The 17,922-nt window shown below is 49.0% G+C and overlaps 1 protein-coding gene across 3 annotated transcripts in view; it reads right to left on the bottom strand.

Moving 5' to 3' along the window:
- The window catches only part of CNIH3 (cornichon family AMPA receptor auxiliary protein 3), a 153,665-nt gene that overhangs the window by 64,682 nt on the left and 71,061 nt on the right, over positions 1 to 17,922 (bottom strand). The window contains exon 1 of one of the 3 annotated variants that reach the window (XM_090263529.1): positions 4,734 to 5,785. The exons of the other annotated variants lie outside the window; for them this stretch is intronic. Within the exon in view, the coding sequence (XP_090119655.1) occupies positions 4,734 to 4,814 (81 nt within the window). The 5' untranslated portion in view covers positions 4,815 to 5,785. Of the gene's footprint in view, positions 1 to 4,733; positions 5,786 to 17,922 lie in introns of those variants that run through there. 3 annotated transcript variants of the gene reach the window in all.

Here is a 17,922-nt window from a genome sequence, read left to right as displayed (position 1 = left end):
AGACAATAATGATGGAAGTAAGCCCTGCCTTTCAGGGAGGGTTTGGAAAGTCACCCGCCAGCGCCTCCATGGCGGCAAGGGCGCGGTGGCCCGGGGAGCACAGACAGCGTCCCCTAGCGAAGGCATTTCCTCCAGGCACAGCCAGTCCGCTCCCCACGCTGCGCCCCTGCGGGAGCCCCGCTCCACTGCCATTAAGACAGCCCCCGTGCCAGTGGTAAAGGCTAGTCGTCTTTGGTGACGACTCCAGTTCCCACGGCTTCGAAGTGCCGGGGTACAGCAGAAGATGCACAGGGAGCGGTCCCCGAGAAGCAGCCAGAAGCCAAATCAGAAGTGAGTCGCATCAGCCAGAAGTGTGCCAAGCCAGAGGGAACCAGAAATTATGCTGCAAGTGTTCACTGAGCCCCTTCTACCTGCCAGGCACTGCGCTGGGCTCCAGGGAAGCAGCGGTAAAGCAGGAAAGGTCACATCCACGGCAGACCGTGGATGGCTGAGAGGATGAGAGAAGGGTGGAGCAGAGTCTGGGAGGGCAAAGGTCACAGCCACAAGTGTGATGCCAGAGAAGCGTGGGGATGTTCCACACAGAACGAAGTGGAGATCAAGTGAAGCATGGCCGAAGGAGGGTCTCAAAAAGAGAAGCTACTGTCAACCCCAGGCATCCTACCACTTCACATAAACCTTTTTTTTCCTCCAGATGAATAATTTGAGAAACAGAGCAGTTCACTCAGTTTCCAGAGGCTGAATCCGTGACAGAGTGGAACTGGTGGAAAGGCTCAGCTATAAAGACATTTCGCCCAGCAAATCTGCCTCTCAGTGAACATGTATTTGTTAGCACCGGTCGGGACCCATTAAAACTCTCCCATAACAAATGCTGCTGTGAACCCAAAGAGATATTGCTGGGAATTTATTTTATTTGAATGTTGTCATAATTTGGAATTTTAAAATATGACTCTACCTATTTTTAAAAAACCTTTAAAAGTTAAAACCCTGAAATAACTGGGATTGAATCTTTGACCTTTTCAAAGGACGGTTTCATCTGTGTTTACATAAACAAGACAATCTGCAAAGAGGCTCAACCAAGCTGAGCTGAGAGGGCTCTTGTGGGTAAATATTGTTCATTTTATATCGGCTGGAAGCAGACATCACTTCATATCTGAAACCCATTAGAATACTTTTTTTCTTCTTCTAAACATTCATATGCAATTTTTAGAAATACACACATACCCAATGATTGGAAGAGAAGATACCCAAGTCTTTTCCGGATGATAAGATTAGTGGTGATTTTGTTCCATTATATGTCTGTGTATTTTCAAAATTTTCAGCAATGATCTGGTGTCATTTTATAAGCAGAAAATGTAATTTTGAAAAAAATTAAATAGAATTTCCTCTTTTAAAAAAGGATATATAGTGTATTTTAGTATCTTGCTGTTGTTATAACTCCGAACAGAAATCCCAACTCTAAACGTTTTATTTATACAAAGGTTTCTATCTTTTGGATAGAAACATTATCCACTATTATCCAGGTTAAATGATCCAGTGACAGTCACTAGCATTAGAAAAAGGACATGGGCATAAATCCCAGGCTCAACACAAGCCAGCTGTGCAACCTTGGGCAAGTTTCATAACCTCTCTAATCCACAGTTCCCTTATCTGTGAAAAGTCAGTTGTGAGGGCTAAAGGGCTACCTGGACAGTAAGAGACTATGTACCTGAAGGTATGCAAAGCCACAAGCACGCACGCACACAGGCACACACGCACACAGGCATACACGCACACACATGCACACACACGCACACACAAACTCAGTTTTATTCTGCATCTTCCAAATGTGACAAATGTACTCCAAGATAGTGGCTGATATAAAAAATAAATGAATTGGAAATTTGAGATATTTTCATTTGGAATCAAATGCAGGTAAATTTTCAAAGAAACAAGACTTGAGAAAAGTGTTTTGCTTGTGGCTGGCCACATCCATCCTTGCTCCCAGACCTCCAGCAGGAAGTAGGGGGAGGCAAACAGCTGCAGGTCCATCTGTGAGGTCCTCAGAGTGCCTAGAGCTGGCCTACTGTAGACACTCAATAAATCGTAGCTACTATTATTACCCCTAAGTAGGAATGTAGAATTAAATAAGAAAAACATCTCATCTTCCTGTCTTATAGCCTAGACGTGGCCGTGGGGCAGGCCTTTTAATTGCTGTGTGTTGTTAAGTGCCACATTCCTTATTTGGGGTGTCAGTATATGCTAAGCAATCAACATGGTTCATCAGATCAAGAAACATACATGGACTATACGAAGCTGGAAAGAAAGCAAACACACAGTCTATTATAGAGCTCATTCTCCTAAATTTTGGTTGAAATCATTTCCACCATATAGCTAACGCCTACACAGGTACTGTGTGCACCAAAATCAATGAGTCTTGTTTCCCCTCTCAATAGTCAGGAACCAAATCAATGCAGTGGGGCTCCAGGTTATTTGATTTGGAGAGGGAGAAGGAAAAGACTCGGAAAGGAAGTGGGGGCGCTGAGACTTGGGAAGTGTTACTGTAATCTGAACTCAAAGGACAGAAATTATGTTTATTCTTTGAAATTGGAATCTTGCCATTTCCACTGGGTATCAAGACCTTCCCCAGACTTGTATTCCAACCATTCAGCTACCCCTGGAAAAGAGGGTGGATGTAAGAGACCTGGAGAGCAGGGGCCAGCTTGGGGTCAGGGCCATGCCTGGCTCTGATTCAAATGTCTGTTAGTCAACCAGTGGCTCAAACTGTTCATTTAATCAACCTGCTCTTGAATTATTTACCACCTTCCCCTGAGTGAGAGGAAATGATTCTTTCTGGTCACCGGCTCTACTTCAGGGGCTAGTTCAGAGACCCCCCCATGCCTGACAGCTTGATGGAGCTCTCTGCTACCTGCCACACTCCGGCCAAGGCAGACACATGAACAGCAAATGAAGTTATTTTGGAAAAGGGGAGTACTGTAGTTAGCCCTCTAGAATGCAGATAACTTCCCCAAACCAAAAATGCAAAGGAAGGTCCTGGAAAACACAGGAGTGAGCGTCTGCTGTGCCTCTCGGGCATGATCTGTTCTGCGCCCCTTTTTATTTTAAGTCAGGTGAAGTTTCTTCTTTCCTTATCAACTGTCGACAACCTCAAGGCTCAATTCTCCACCGGAGATTAGACCCAGAATTCCGGGGCAGAGGAAGAAAGGGTGCAAAATCCCATTACTTCTCTCCCTCAGATCCCTAAACCAACTGACTCACCAAAGCACACCACGTCAGACATAAGGGGAAGCTTGGAGATCATTGGGGTCCACTTTCTCACCTTTGAGATATGGAAGGTGCCAAGCGCATCTCTAAGGTGACATTGGTTAGAAGCCTTCCTCTTCCCTGGGGCTCCCCCTCCCCCTTGTGATAGGTGGTGTTCTAGCTGCCTGGTTCTATTTCAAGATAAACACTCACATTCTAGAAACCACTTACACTAGACACCACATCTCACCTGCCCGGCAACCTCTTCTTGTCTTCATTCTGAGTTGTCTCCCACTGTATGCATGCTAGGGCTCCCCAGAACCGAACCTCAGGGTCTGCATCTGAGGTCCTCCCCTGTCACCTGGGCTTGCTAGGCAGGGCAAGGGGATCTTAACGGTAGGAGACTATACAGTGTGGATGCTCCTTCTAAATCACTTGACCAGAGCCATCTGGCCTCCAGCTCTCTGATGGTGAGGGTGGAGAGCTTAAACAGCCTGGGAGAAGGAAGCCCTGAGAGTCTGACTCACCAAGGGTTGCAGGGTCTCGAGAAGAGGACCAGCGCTCCTCCGTCCTGTCCCCCATCTCCCCTCCTGCTTCTACTCAGAAGCATCCATCGCCCCTCCCCCACGGCACACCTGCGTTATTGGGACCCACCACAACCGCCCTCAACCTGGGTGGCCCCATGGAAGGATGGTAGGAAAGCTGGTTCCCACCGGGGATGCTGCGGGCCCCCTCGTGGTCTGCCACCTGCAGGTGATCTTCAGGAGATGGGGGGCTCAGGCCCAAGAGAGCAAAGGAGGTAACTTGCCCCTCTTGGCCTCTCTCTGTGTGACTTTCCTCAATGGCCTCAGACATCTCGGTCCTTCCCCAGGCTCCGTCACCTCCTGGCTTTTCTCTGCATCTTCCATATCAGCCCCCAGGACCTCGCGGTCCCTCCCCTCCCCGGCCCAGCCTCTCTCTACTTTCTCTTACAAGGCGCTCTCCTAGTCTTTCACTTTGTCTCCAATTATGTCTAAACGCAACCCACCACAGATGCTGACATTTTAAATGTTTAGTTGTTATAGTTACTTGACTAATTGCTGGGCCCCACTGCTGCGCTCCTCCCGCGGGCAGGAGAGGAAGGGCAGGGGAAGTAGAGGAGTAAGGGGGCTGTCACCACCACTCCCAGGCCAGGGGGGTTGGTCAGGCCCTGGCAAGGGTGCCTTACTGAGAACCAGCGGTTCCCCCCTCCTCCGCCTCCACCAGCGGCCAGGTCACTGAGTCCGCGCCCGGTGCCCCAGCCTCGGAGGCCACAAACTGTTCCCGCCCCGGGACAGGGAGCGACAGAGGGTCTAACCTGCAGATGCGCCACGGCTGCCTCCCAGTCCGCCCACGCTTGCAATGTGGGGAGAGTGAGATGGCATTTTAGAGAAATTGGGGAAGGAGGTGGACGGGAGTGCATTTGGGGGTGGAGGGGAGAGAAGAGTTAGAAGCCGCTGCTGCTGGTTACTCACGTGCCAGATGGCGAAGAAGATGAGCGCAGCGCACAGCACCAGGGAGAGCATGTAGCAGAAAGCGGCGAAAGTGAAGGCCATGGTTAGCGGGCGGGCTGCCCGCACCCCAATCCCGCTGCACACAGAGGAGTCCCTAGAAGGTCAATGTGCCCCTCAAGGACCGCGCTCCCTCCAAAGGGGGACAGAAAGGAGCCACGCCTGCAACCTCCCCTCGAAGCCAGTGTCTGGGAGGCGGCACGCCACGCGGAGAGAAACTCGAGGGTCAGCGAAGAGAAACAGGATTCCACAGGCCCCGACGACCCGGGAGGCCAGCCAGCCAGCACAGACAGGGACAGATGCGTCGAGCGTGGTTGGCGGGAATCGTCTCCAAACTGAAGAAAAAACCAGATCGGTAGAGAGCTTCTGCAGTTCGCTGCCAACCGCCGAGCCTCTCTGGACAAGCCCAGCGAGGGACACGAGGATGCCGCCGAGGGCAAGCGAGAAGCTCCCGCCTCCCGGAATCCCGGCAAGGGCCCCCAGCTTCCCGCTCCTACACCGAAGAGCGGAGGCGAGCTCGCCGCTCAGGACCCTCCGGCGCCACGGAGGCGCAATCGGACAGCGTCCAGCGAGGCGCCTGGGCGCTCTCCGAGCTCCTTCCAAATCCCAAGGCCGGCAGCGGCTCTTTCCCGGGAAAGCACCTCTTCAGGGAGCCAGGAGGAACCAGGTACCCCTGGACCTGAGCTCTGAACGCGGCTTCCAGGGCAGCTGTGCGCCCCTGGGCGCACCCGACCCCAGCTGCGGCTGCGACCGGCGGTCCTCGGTCACCCAAGTTCCCCGAAACTAGCGATCGGACCCGGGGTGAAGGGGCAAGGGCTCCTGCCCCGCGGGCCTGCTCCCGTCCGAGCGGCTGTAGTGCTGGATTTCAAGGCCAAGAGCTGCATGCCGCGGAGCTCCTTCCACCTGCTGCAGCCGCCGCCTCTGCCACTGCGAGCACGGAGGCTGCTTGCCCGGGTCCCCTCCCTCTCGGCGCCCCACCCTCGGCTCCGGCGGGCGGAGACTGCGGCGGCGGGGCTGGGAGAGGTGGGTGGTCGCGCCCTCCTGGGCGCTGGGTCGCCGTCGCCGCTGCAGCTGTGCGCGCGGGCCTCTCGGAGGAAACTTGAGGCCAGCGGCGCAAGGAGGCCAGGCGTGGGTGGGGTGGGCTGACGCGGCGAGGATCAGGGACTTTTTAAACACGTGCGTCTGGAGGAGGTGGGAAGCTGCGGAAGGGTATGGCGTGTACCTGGCACCTCAAGGCGGCAGCTGCCCCTCCCAGTGCTCGCAGTTTTGCCTGAGTGGGAAAAGTGGAGGCAGAGGGAGCTGGTCTGGTGTTGTTTGGGGAGACAGGTCAAGCCCAGGATCGCGCGGGTGGGTTTTCTGTAAGGTTTGGGTGTTCCAGAATGGTTTGCAGTGCGGCTCCCAGTCCCTGCACAATTCTCCATTTGCCGCTTCCCCTCGGATCCTCCACCCTCCCCCGCCATCTGACCTTGGGATTGAAGAAACTAGACTCTGTGCACTATTCTGGGCTGAAGAGGCAGAAACATCCGCTCTGTGTTGCTGGTGTTGGTCTAGTGGAACTGTCGAGACTATGTGCTTCTGCAGTCAGACCCTTTAGTAACTGCAAGTTTTCAACCTCTAAATCTCGGTTTCTTTATCTGAAAAATAGGGCTAAGAGTACTTCCAATCCACTTTAAGGGATTAAATGAGTGCATAAATAAAGAGCCTAGCACAGAGCCTGGCACTCGGTACACATTCAATAAGTGGCAGGCGTTATTATCTGCACACTTGGCCCCAGTGGCCCAGCATCTTGGAAGGGCAGCATGCTTCCTTTATAAGGGATTCATCCGGCAGTGAACGAGGTTACGATCATCCCAGACAGAACTTGGGTCTCAGATAAGCACGGAAATCCAGAAAGCAAGGAGAAATATCCTGGAAAATGACTGTAGATCCCAGTGGAAGACTGCGACCACTTACTGGTTGGGAGTGAATCTCAGAGCACGTGGTCCCTTGCACTGAACAGGCACTAACTAAATAAGTGATGGGTGCTCACATCTGTTCACAGATGTGATTCCGATGGCTTTAAGAGCTGGAAGGAATAAATTACAGAGAGCTAGCTAGTCGTACGACTAGCTAATGACAGAACCAGAATCAGGTCTGCAGACTCCTGATCCCGGGCTCTTTCCACGACACCCCGACATTCTTGCAACTGTTTGGCTGCACCTCCAGTTTGGCAACTAGAGGCCTCCCAGTGGCAAGTGGAGAAACTGGAGCATGTCCAATGGCTACTGACAACGTGGTCAACAGATCAGCATTTCGTTGCCTCTGGGTCAAGATCGGCTGCATGCTTACCTGCACCACATGCAAAATGAAAATGCAGGGCTTCTTGTGTTAACAAACGAATTTAAGAATTTCAGAACAGCAACAACAGAGCATTAAGCCAAGTGTAAAGCCATCTGAGTGCAGGACACTGGGCAGCTGTCGAGGAACGCCTCTCAGTAGAAGCAGGAGGGGAGGCGGGGGACAGGACGGAGGAGCGCCGGTCCTCTTCTCGAGACCCTGCAACCCTTGGTCAGTCAGACTCTCGGGGCTTCCTTCTCCCAGGCTGTTTAAGCTCTCCACCCTCACCATCAGAGAGCTGGAGGCCAGATGGCTCTGGTCAAGCGATTTAGAAGGAGCACCCACACTATATAGTCTCCTACCATTAAGAGCCCCTTGCCCTGCCTAGCAAGTCTGGGTGACAGGGGAGGACCTCAGATGCAGTCCCTGAGGCTCGGTTCTGGGGAGCCTTAGCATGCATGCAGTGGGAGGTGACCCAGAATGAAGACCAATGAACAATAAATCCCCATTTCCCCTCCCCAACCCCTCACAACCACCATTCTACTTCCTTTATGAAGTTGACTACTCTGGGCATCATATGTAAGTGGAATACCACCCTGCCTTATAATTCAACTCTATATGTCTGTCTCCCTCTATAAACTGGGAAGTTCTTGACCTTAGAAACTCTTCCTTACTGGTCTTTGAATCATAACTACCCCTCACTGAGTCTGGAATATAACAGGTGCCCAATACATGTTCGGTGGGTCGATGTATGGATGGATGGATGGATGGACGGGTGGATGGATGGGTGGATGAGTAGATGGATAGATGCAGTTGTCACAGTCTGACCATCAGTTGACTTAAACCTGCTCCACCAGATGATAAGCTAATGTGGACAAGGACCATGTCTACTTTGCAGTTACTTAACTCTGCTTCTCTGTAGATACAATAAGTAGGGTGCAGCCAATACCTGGAAGGAGCTCAAAATCTAACAGAGTTGCACAAAGCCAACTATGACTTTGATAAGAACAACAGCAGAGGAGTGCAAACGTCATAGAAGCATCTAACACAAGGCTTCTGACATCATGTATATACAACAGATGTATTTTCCACTAAATTGAATCAGATGACAAGCTCGTAGGAAGCTTTGGGCTTAAATTCCCACTTTCAAGCTGTGCTGGCTTTATGAATGTAACTTCATCTCTCCATGTCCTGCAGATGGGTGTCATCTCTGACATGAAAACCAGGACGCAGCAAATGCAGAAGCCACGTTTTCCTCAAAGAAGTGGCAGAGAGAGGGGCAAGGGGAACAGAGGAGGGTCTCTAACCACAGAAGTGACGATTTCAGAGAGACCTTGGGTTAGGGAGGCAGAGTGATGGGACGCAGCTTCCTGCTTGTGTTCCTAACTCATCTTAATGCCATCTTCCCACAAACCCTGCCTTCCGAGGAAATTAAGTGATTTTCCTATTAGTAACACCATTAAACAGGCACTGTAAACAGATCGCAGATGATGAGCCTTTGTTAGAAATTTCGTTCTGGTCCCTGGCTCCTTCCACACCTGGAGACACAGCATCTATTTGAACCATACTGCTTAAGAGGCAGCTGTCCTGTCAGAGGAAGTCGTCTTCCTCGGGAACTGCTGAGCTCTGGTGCGGGGCAAGCTTCACGGTGCATTCGGGAGATTCAGAATGCCCACAGCCTTCCCCCACCCATCTAAAGCCCAGCTCCTCAGTTTGACTCTTCATCCTCCTAAAACATTGGTAGTGGGTGCCTCTGTAGACAGGATTGGTATTATTTATAACACGAGAACTCTGTGCTGCCATTATTTTTTTTTCTATTTGCTAATTCAGATAGGAAACTTGAGAGCCTAAGCCTCCCCATTAGATGTGAACCACCTCCCTGGGCTTCCATGCGCTGATAGCGTGTGTGCCATTCTTAATAACGATGTCAGTCATCCTGGGGAACATCTGAGGCAGTTAAGTTTAGCCCCACAGCTAATGAGTCTGTAACTCAGGAGATTAATGTGGATCTAATTTTACGGAGTCTGAGTATTAGGGCCATGATCTCCTTTCCTCCCAGGTCCTGACTCCGGGATGCCCTGAGAGTCCTTTCTCTGCTCACTGAGCTCTGCTCTGCTGCCTTCTGTCCCTCTGTGCCTGGCCAGAAGGTCAGTTTTTAAAAGCTGTGCCACTTAATGATTCCATTTTCCTCAGTTCACTTAATGGATGTCTGAAACCATTATAAAGACCAGTGTCTGCACACATACATGAACACATGCACAGAGAGCACATACACGCACACACTCAGCATCTGCACATATGCATGTGCACACACAGTGTCTGCAAACATGAACACATGCACAGAGCATCTGCACATGCGTGGTACATGTACACACAGTGTACACATGCATGCGCGCATGTGTTGTACACATGCATAGAGTATACAGATAAGTGTGCGCATGCAGTGTCTTTACATACACACATGCTCCGTACGCATATGTGCACACGTGCACAGAGTATACACCTGCATGTACACACAGAGTGTCTGTACACACATACACATGCACACACCTGGAATGAAAGAAACTCTTTCACATTTGAACAAGAAGTTCTCAAAGCTTCATCTGAGTACCAGCTGTCATATGATAAGCCCACCAGATAATGGCAGCAAATGTCTATGTGCTCTGTGAAAGCAGTTTATCAATAGTGGTTATTGATAACCAATGCTGATTGCTTACTGGGTGCCAGATCCAGCGCAAGCACTCGCCGGACACCACCCCCTTTAATTCTCACTCTACAATGTGGGGATTATCATCTCCACTGTACCGATGAGAAAACAGACTCAGAGAGGTCAGGCACTTAACTGAGGTCACACAGTAAATAGCAGGATTCATGTCCAGCACTGTCTGACTCAAGCCTGAGCTCTAGACCCCTTTCTGTACCCCAGAAGTGGAGACCTAGGGCTGCTGGATTCCTGAATAGAGACAGAAAAAAACTGGCAGCTAAGCCTCAGAGAGTAAAAACGGGTTGTTTTATAGTTCAGTGTCTGGGATCTATAAAAATATAAGCTCTCCAGTGGGAATCACACCAACTTTTACGTCCTGCTATGCAGGGCAAGGAGTGGATACCAAGATAGTTGGACCTGAATCATCTGTGGTCTCTCCTAATTCTTTGAAATGAACCTCCAAGAAACTCACCTCCCCAGTGAGTCCCAGCTCCTCACAGAAACCATTGGTAGGGCCAGAGGTACAGAGAAGTTAGGTAACTTTGCCAAGGACACACAACTAGTACATGGAAGGGCAGGATTCAAACCCAGACAGTCTGACCACAGAGCTGGCTCCCAAACCCCACACTTCATAAAGGGCTTGGACTACCTGCCCGAAGTTGTGCTGAGCATAAATGACTTCACAGCTCAGAGAGAACAGTGGCTGGGAGAGACGAGGAAGTCGGCAGGGGAGATGGCCCTTCTGCCACACCTGGAAGAGCAGGTAGGAGTCAAGAAAGTGGAGGGGGGTGCAGGGTGCCAGCATGCATGTTATTTCATTGCTCACTGAGCAGATCTGTTTGCTATGAATTAACACAGGAATGAGATGACAGCAAAAGGTAGTTTTGGGGGCCTTGAATGCCAACCTGGATTAAATTCAGGAGAAGTTCAAGAGAAGTTAGGGTCTACCTTTTCCCATTTGTCTCTCGTATCATGGTTCTGTGCATGTCACTTTTGGGATGGAGCTGTTTCTGCAACAAGACCCCTATAGATCTTGCAGGGAAATGTAAAGCCCAAATGAAGCCCCAGCAGTGCCACCAGACACAGCTGTCACAAATCCAGCCCGGGCCTACCACCTGCAAGGAGAGGGCCAGGGCCAGAGGCATGGAAAGAGGCCCTCAGGGGCACTCCTTGCTCATGGATGAGATCGGGAGCAGTCACAGCGAGAGGACAGGCTGTCACAGGGGTAAACAACCCAAAACAACTAATAATTCAAAACTCTTTTACAAGGTCATATGGTGGAATTGGGGCTTCAATTTTCTATCCATTTATTCAGCAAACATTTACTCCTGATCTACCGTATGCCAAGTATTGTGTTAGGATGGAAAAGCAAATATTCTAATATACTGGTAATTCTCAAATCTCCCAGCCAAATCAGCCCTCACTTGGAAGGATCTGGAAAACCCTTCCCCCTCCAGGGAGTCCCTTGCTGGCTGGCGTTTGGGCAGCTGCGTGGGTGTTATGGGTTTTAAATCGTTTCTCTTTCCCAAAACTTGAGTTTGGGGCAGAAATACCGCTTTAACCGACAGAGCAGGCATCAGAGATGAAAGTACCCAAATGTCAACAAGCAATCCATGCTAAAAGCAGCCTGGACCACACCCTCCTCTGAGAGTCAGCTTTGAAAAGAGGCTGCAGCCTGCAGCTCCCCCAGGACAAAATCACTTTTGTCTGCACATAGAAAGGCACGCAACATGTATGTCCTTGAACCCCACAACCTCCCTCTCATCTGAGGAGACCAAACCGTTATTTCGATTCAGAATGCAGAGGTGTAATGATGATGTGTTACACCTTCAAGTGCCCTTGACCAAGATGGTGATTCAGGGAGCTTCCGTGGCAGAGCCTGTGGACAGTCCTAGTCCTGAGCTTCTGCCCCTTCGAATTAGCCAGCTGTCCTAACGGCCAGGCAAAGGTGAGGCAGAAGCACATCCACACCTAGAAAAGGAAGTTTCGACTGTGCGTTTGGGGGTTTTCGGAGCAGCAGTAATGCGCTCACTTGGCCACTTTTATCCCCAGAGCTCAGGCCTTTAATCAAGTCTCAGAGAGATCTGGGAAGTTGATCCCCTGGAAAATGGCTCAAAAGAAGAAAAAAAAAGTGGGTCAGGGAGAAAGAAGCTCATGGCTTGGCCCTAGGCTTAATGCCACATCAAACTCAGAATTTAGAACAGAAGTTTCTAGGGCCGGTCTTGACTCTCGCAATAGGTCCCACAGCCGGAGAAGCCTGCCACCAAAATCCACAACCTTTTTTTAACTCCTAGAATCAGCACCATCGCGTTAGAGCTGAGAAACAAGTACGCATTGGGAAGCACTGCCAGCCGAAGGAAACCATGCAAAGATCTAGTTAATTACTCAGGACATGTTGGCAGACATCTCTGCTTGTCAAATTCCTCATTGTCTGAATGGTTATTTACATCTGAATTAATTTACTGTGGGAGTTTTAAGTACTTTTTTTTTTTTAAGTAGCAGCAAAGATCCTACTAGATTATGCTGTTTCCAAATAATTCCTCTCCTTCATGTCTGATTTAGTCACAGACAGAGGAGACACTGACATGAGGCCATGACTCGTGCTTAGAGAGATCCCAACTGGGAATTTTCACTGAGACATCGTAACCAGTGCCATGGCCACCCTCCTGGCTCCTCCTGGTCCCTGCGCCTGCTCTCAACCTCACGCTCTGTGACGTGCGGGTCCAGGGCAAACGTCCTAAGAAAATCTGAAGTCTTTAAAACTTGAGAAAAAAAAGTGTGTGGAGGTAATCAAAGTTACAAACGTCCAGTTGTAAGATAAACAAGTTCCGGGGATCTAGTGTCCAGCAGGGTGACTGTTGTTAACAACACTGTATTGTAGACTTAAAAGTTGCTGGGAGGGTACAGGTTGAAAGTTCTCACCACAAGAAAAAAAAAAAAAAGTTGGCCCTGGCTAGTGTGGCTCAGTGGATTGAGTGCCAGCCTGCGAACCAAAAGGTCGCTGGTTTGATTCCCAGTGGGGGCACATGCCTGGGTGATGGGCCAGGTCCCCAGTTGGGGGCGTGTGAGAGGCAACCACACATTTATGTTTCTCTCCCTTTCTTTCTCCCTCCCTTCCCTTTTCTCTAAATATAAATAAATAAAATCTTTAAAAAAAATTCCCTGTCAGGTCTGCTTCGCCTTTCTAAAGGAGCTCATAGAACTTAGGAAACCTGTTTGCTCACTAGATGACTGGTTTGTCACAAGGGGTAATAAAGGAAACACATGAACGGCCACGTGAAGAGCTCCACAGGGTGTGGTCCAGAAGGGTCCTGAACACAGGAGCTTCTGTCCCCCAGGGATTAGGGGTGTACCACCCTCCTGGAATGTGGGTGTGTTCTGGTTCAGCAATCTGGAAAATCTCCCAACCTCATTCTTTTGGATTTGTCTAGAGGCTTCATTATGCAGGCACGATTGATTACATCATTGGCTGTTGCTGGTTGAACTCAATCTCTATCCCTTCTCCCATCACCAGAGGTAGGGAGGGGGCACTGAAAATTCCAATGCACTAATCATGATAGGTTCCCCTGGCAACCAGCTCTCATCCTTAAGTTACCCAGAGACTTTCCAAAAGTCACCTCATTAACCTAAACTCAAGTATGGTTGAAAAAGACTTGTTATGAACAATAAGATATGCATTTCACCTCTGTGGCTTAGAAGCTATTTCAGGAACTAAGGACAAAGACAAAACAGCATATATTATAACAAAAGATGCTCTGATTGCTCTTACCGCTCAGGAAATGAGAAGGGTTTGGGGAGCTGTGAGCCAGAAGCCACAGACGAAGACCAAAGGTATGTTTCTCATTATGTCACAATATCACGTTGCCCATTTCTCCACCCTCCCTTGAGCCACTGAGTCAGTGTGTGACAACTGGAAACTGGAGTGGAAGAGCTGCACTTTGGTTTAACTTTGCCAGTATACTACCTGGCACATCTACTGTGTGGGCTACGGAAGCACAAATGTCCCCTGAAGGGACTGTGTCTCCTGTGTCTTCCCAACATCAGCATCACAGCAGCACGCCTGGCATATGGCAGATGCTCGTTAGGAGTGTGTTGAATGACTGTGGGATCTAGAAGGCTCCGTGATAGAGGTGACATTGAGTCAGGCCTTGAAAAATAAGTAGGATTTCGACTGAGGAAGATGGGCCAGAAAGGTATTATAAGCCAAGGGCAAAAGAACAAAGACATGCCCTGGCCAGGTGGCTCAGTCGGTTGGAGCATCATCCTATACACCAAAAGGATGTCGATTCAGTCCCCAGTCAGGGCACATACCTCGGTCATGGGTCCGATCCCTAGATGGGGCACATACAAGAGGCAACCAATCAATGTTTCTCTCTCTCTCTCTCTCTCTCTTTCTCTCTCTTTCTCTCCACCCCCTCCTCTGTCTAAAAAAAAAAAAAAAAAAAAATCAATAAACATATCCTTGGGTGAGGATTAAAACAAAACAAACAAAAAATAACAAAGACATGAGGGCATGAGAGAGAGTGGCATCTTCAGGAATGGGGAGAAGGCCGGCAGTGTAAGCTGTGGGCTTGAGTGACACGCCTGAGACTCGGGGTCCTAATTGAGAAGGAGGCTGGAAACAGTGTGCTTCTGGTGTTGCTCATAGAAATTAACACTTTATTGGTCTGTGTCAGATTAGGGGGCAAGCCAGCATGGCGGGGGGTCTTCCCTGACCTTTTGAGATGGAGCTGTGTCTTTCCCATTCCTAAACATGCCTCTTGGTCCCATCCTCATAGATGCTGTGCCGGGCCAGCCCACGCTGACACTTCTGAGATGCCATGTTCCTCCCTTACACTAAGGCCGAGGAACATAGTCAGTCAACCAGGCCACAAACTAGGAGCATTCCAAAGGAACAAATGTCACTACCAAGACATGCTTCGTACTTTTTTCAAAATGGTCACTGTAAATCAAAATGCTGCATCACGTAACAAAAAGAGAAAAAAAGAAAATATCAAATGATAAGTGCATCTGGTCATTAGATTCAAATTTTGTAATCCTGATGACTGCAATGTGAATATTTTTATCAGTCTTTGTTCCGTGACAAAAAGGATCAGCTTCCGGAAAAGAAAGGGTCTACATCAGCATTTTGTTGTTGGCCTTTTAATGAAACATTGTCTGTTCTGGCATAAAGGGCTTGTGGTAGAACCAGTTATATTTTTTTCCTAATCCCCAGAGACTTAGATCCAGTTTGTTCAAGATCAGGAAGTACCTTGCTATTGTCAATATCACCAGGCACAGCGTAGCCTCTGAGTCTCCCATTATTCTAAGGATGTTCAAGGACGAGCTGCAGGTGCAGGGTTTGTGGGGCTCGAGTGCCTCCATGCAAGAGAAACTTGAAGACTTTTATCTAATGCCTTTGCCCTGTTTATTATAACTCTCTTTTAAATGAGAGACTTGGACACAAATGGAGCTGGAAATTATAATAAAATAGCTTTTAAAACATTAAAAATGATGGTAATGTCAGCGATGCTGGTCTAGTGTACAAGAAGATCCTCTTTAAAAATTGTCCACTGGGATCTTAAAGAATTATGTAGTCAGAGTTTCCTCCCAGGAAAGGGTCCTGAGTGAGGTTAACACAGTCACGAATGAGCGGGGGAGCCCAGCGTGAGCTACCCCAGACGGTGCGCAGAGAGTGGGACAGGGCGCAGGGCATCACAGGAACTGGGGCAGGGAGTGCTCACATGCCACGTTGGGGCTCCTTACGCTTTCACGGAGCCTTCTTTCCCACTTCCATTGCTGCTGCCCTAAATCCCAGCTTCACGACAGGAAAACTAGGCTATTGCAATCACCTCCCATTTCAGGGCTTTTTAACCAGGAAAGACAACAAAATGGCTCAGGAGCTTTTTCAAAATATGAATCTCCCGGGCTCTGCACCAGGCCTCCTGTCTTGGAATCTCCAGTGGTGGGGGGCCCAGCCCAGGCAGTTTCAAAGGCTCCACAGGTGAGTCTGAAGCACATCTCTGAGTAGGGATCACTAAACCAAACAACCTGGTCTCTAAACACCCCAACCATCGCAGAGCCTCCCCCAGCTAATCCCCCTAAAGCATCTCTGATGACGTCCAAGGTCATCAGAAATTTTCAGTGATGAACAGGACAGCTGACAGTTTGGTTCTTGCCCACGGACCCCACGTGCCATTCAGATCTGGGCCCTCGCTCTTCTGTAGCTCAGCCACACTGGTCCACCGGCCGGTGGGCATGTCCACCCTGGGGCTGGGACTCATGCTGCCCCTCACCTGGCATGTCCCCACCCACCCTAAAAGCCATCCTCCATCACTCCCTGAGAGATAACCCCCGTCCTCAGAGACTCACCTCAAGTTCTGCCTCCAGAAAGCCTCCTGTGGTCACTCTTGACTCTGTCCATCTCCAGAAAGCGTCTCTCTGTCCTCGGAATTCTTACGGCACTTTGTGTACCTGGGGAAGGTAAGTACATCACTGCATGGAGGGGGGATTGTCTAAAAGCACAGACTCAAGCGACCCAAAGCAATTTTTTTTAATTTAATGATTTTTTTTGTAATGTATGCATATGAGTTTTGAATTCTGCACAATCTTTATGGAAGGCAGTGACCCCCTACCAAGAAAATGTGCTGTGTTTATTGTTACCACCAGCACGCACTGTGTACCCCAGGGATGCATCCGTTGAAGTGATATGGCCGAGTAACACAGAGAGAAGGGACTCAAGAAAGATGTTTAAAATAATGAATAAATGAAAAATAAAGTCAAATTTCTCTCCGCTCCATTGTTAAGAGCTGGGTAGGCACAGGGCAGCTTCCTAACCTCCGGGCTGAGAGACCCGACCACCTCAGTATTCAGAGAAACGAGGTGCAAGAAGTCCTCTGGAACAACTTTGGACTCCTGAACACATCATTTGGGGTCCCCTACCCTCAACAGGCCCCCCAAAATATGCCTTCCAAACACACACACACCCTGTCCAAGAGGAACTGGATGGACCAAGTGTCTCCCACTGCATGACTTATATATGTAAGAAAGAAATTCAGCGGTGATTCATCCATGTATTTCAATATCCATCACCACTATTTTAGATTAAAACCCAGTTGGTAGCTACATCTGGGTGAAAAAAACGTATTATGTTTTGTTCTTTTCTATTTTTATGTAACAGGCTGTCATAACCAAACCCTACAAGAGAAAGCCTGGCCACATCTGTCCCTACCTGTATTTTAGAGGCAAATACCAATGTTTGCCTCTAAAACTTTATGTTAGTACACCAATACCCTCGAAGGCCTGGCCATCTAAGGCTGTCACTATAAAGAGCAATTAGCAGAAATAAATAAACCCAGGAGCAGCCGGCAGAGGCACAAAGAGAGAGAATAAAGGAACCCCCTGGCCCTTAACATATTTTAAAGCAGAAAAGCCAGATGGTATGTTAAATTTATGAATGAAAATTCACAGATCACCCAGAATTCCTGAATTCTCCCGTGTCCCCTCTGCCCAGTTATTGATGTCAGTCTTCATTCCTGTGTTGTGCTCACCTGCCCCATCATCAGTGCTGGTAAATGTGTAATGTTACTGCTGGCACATCCAGCCTACATCCAGCCTGATTCCAGAGACGTCAAAAGGCCCCCAGAACAGGCAGCTCCAGCGACCTCCTCTCCAGGCTTCCCAGAATCCTTATCCCATTGTCATTTGGATATGAACAGTCTGTCCCTTGAATTCTAGGTTTATGAGTGACTCAGAAGTTATCCCTGAAGATCTGCAGCAAAGCAAATGAGCTGACCATGACCACCATAAACCATCTTCCAAGAAAAGAAAAATGATGCTTGTCACCATTAAAAAGCCAGCTAGTCAATACAAAATTATGGGCTCATGAAGACACTTCATTTTTCCCCATGATGCAAACGGGAGCAGTGTTTTCAAAAGAGTCGTATAACTTACATCTCTCACATCTTCACACGGGGAGATAGTCAACATGCTTTGGGCTTCGCACAGCCTCAGGAGCAATGAGTATTTTGTCATGTGCCTGGTTATTATTTGTACCAGTTAATTAGTCAAAATATATACTCAGATGAACTAGCAGATAACAGAGAGCTGTGAAATTCAGACACAAAAGCAACAGGCTTTTATACGAGGGGTAGA

Source organism: Furipterus horrens, unplaced genomic scaffold (assembly GCF_987537825.1).
Source record: "Furipterus horrens unplaced genomic scaffold, mFurHor1.1.pri manual_scaffold_15, whole genome shotgun sequence".
In the NCBI taxonomy this organism is placed as follows: Eukaryota; Metazoa; Chordata; class Mammalia; order Chiroptera; family Furipteridae; genus Furipterus; species Furipterus horrens.
The sequence above is the reverse complement of the archived record's forward strand: the minus strand, read 5'-3'. Positions and strand labels throughout refer to the sequence as shown.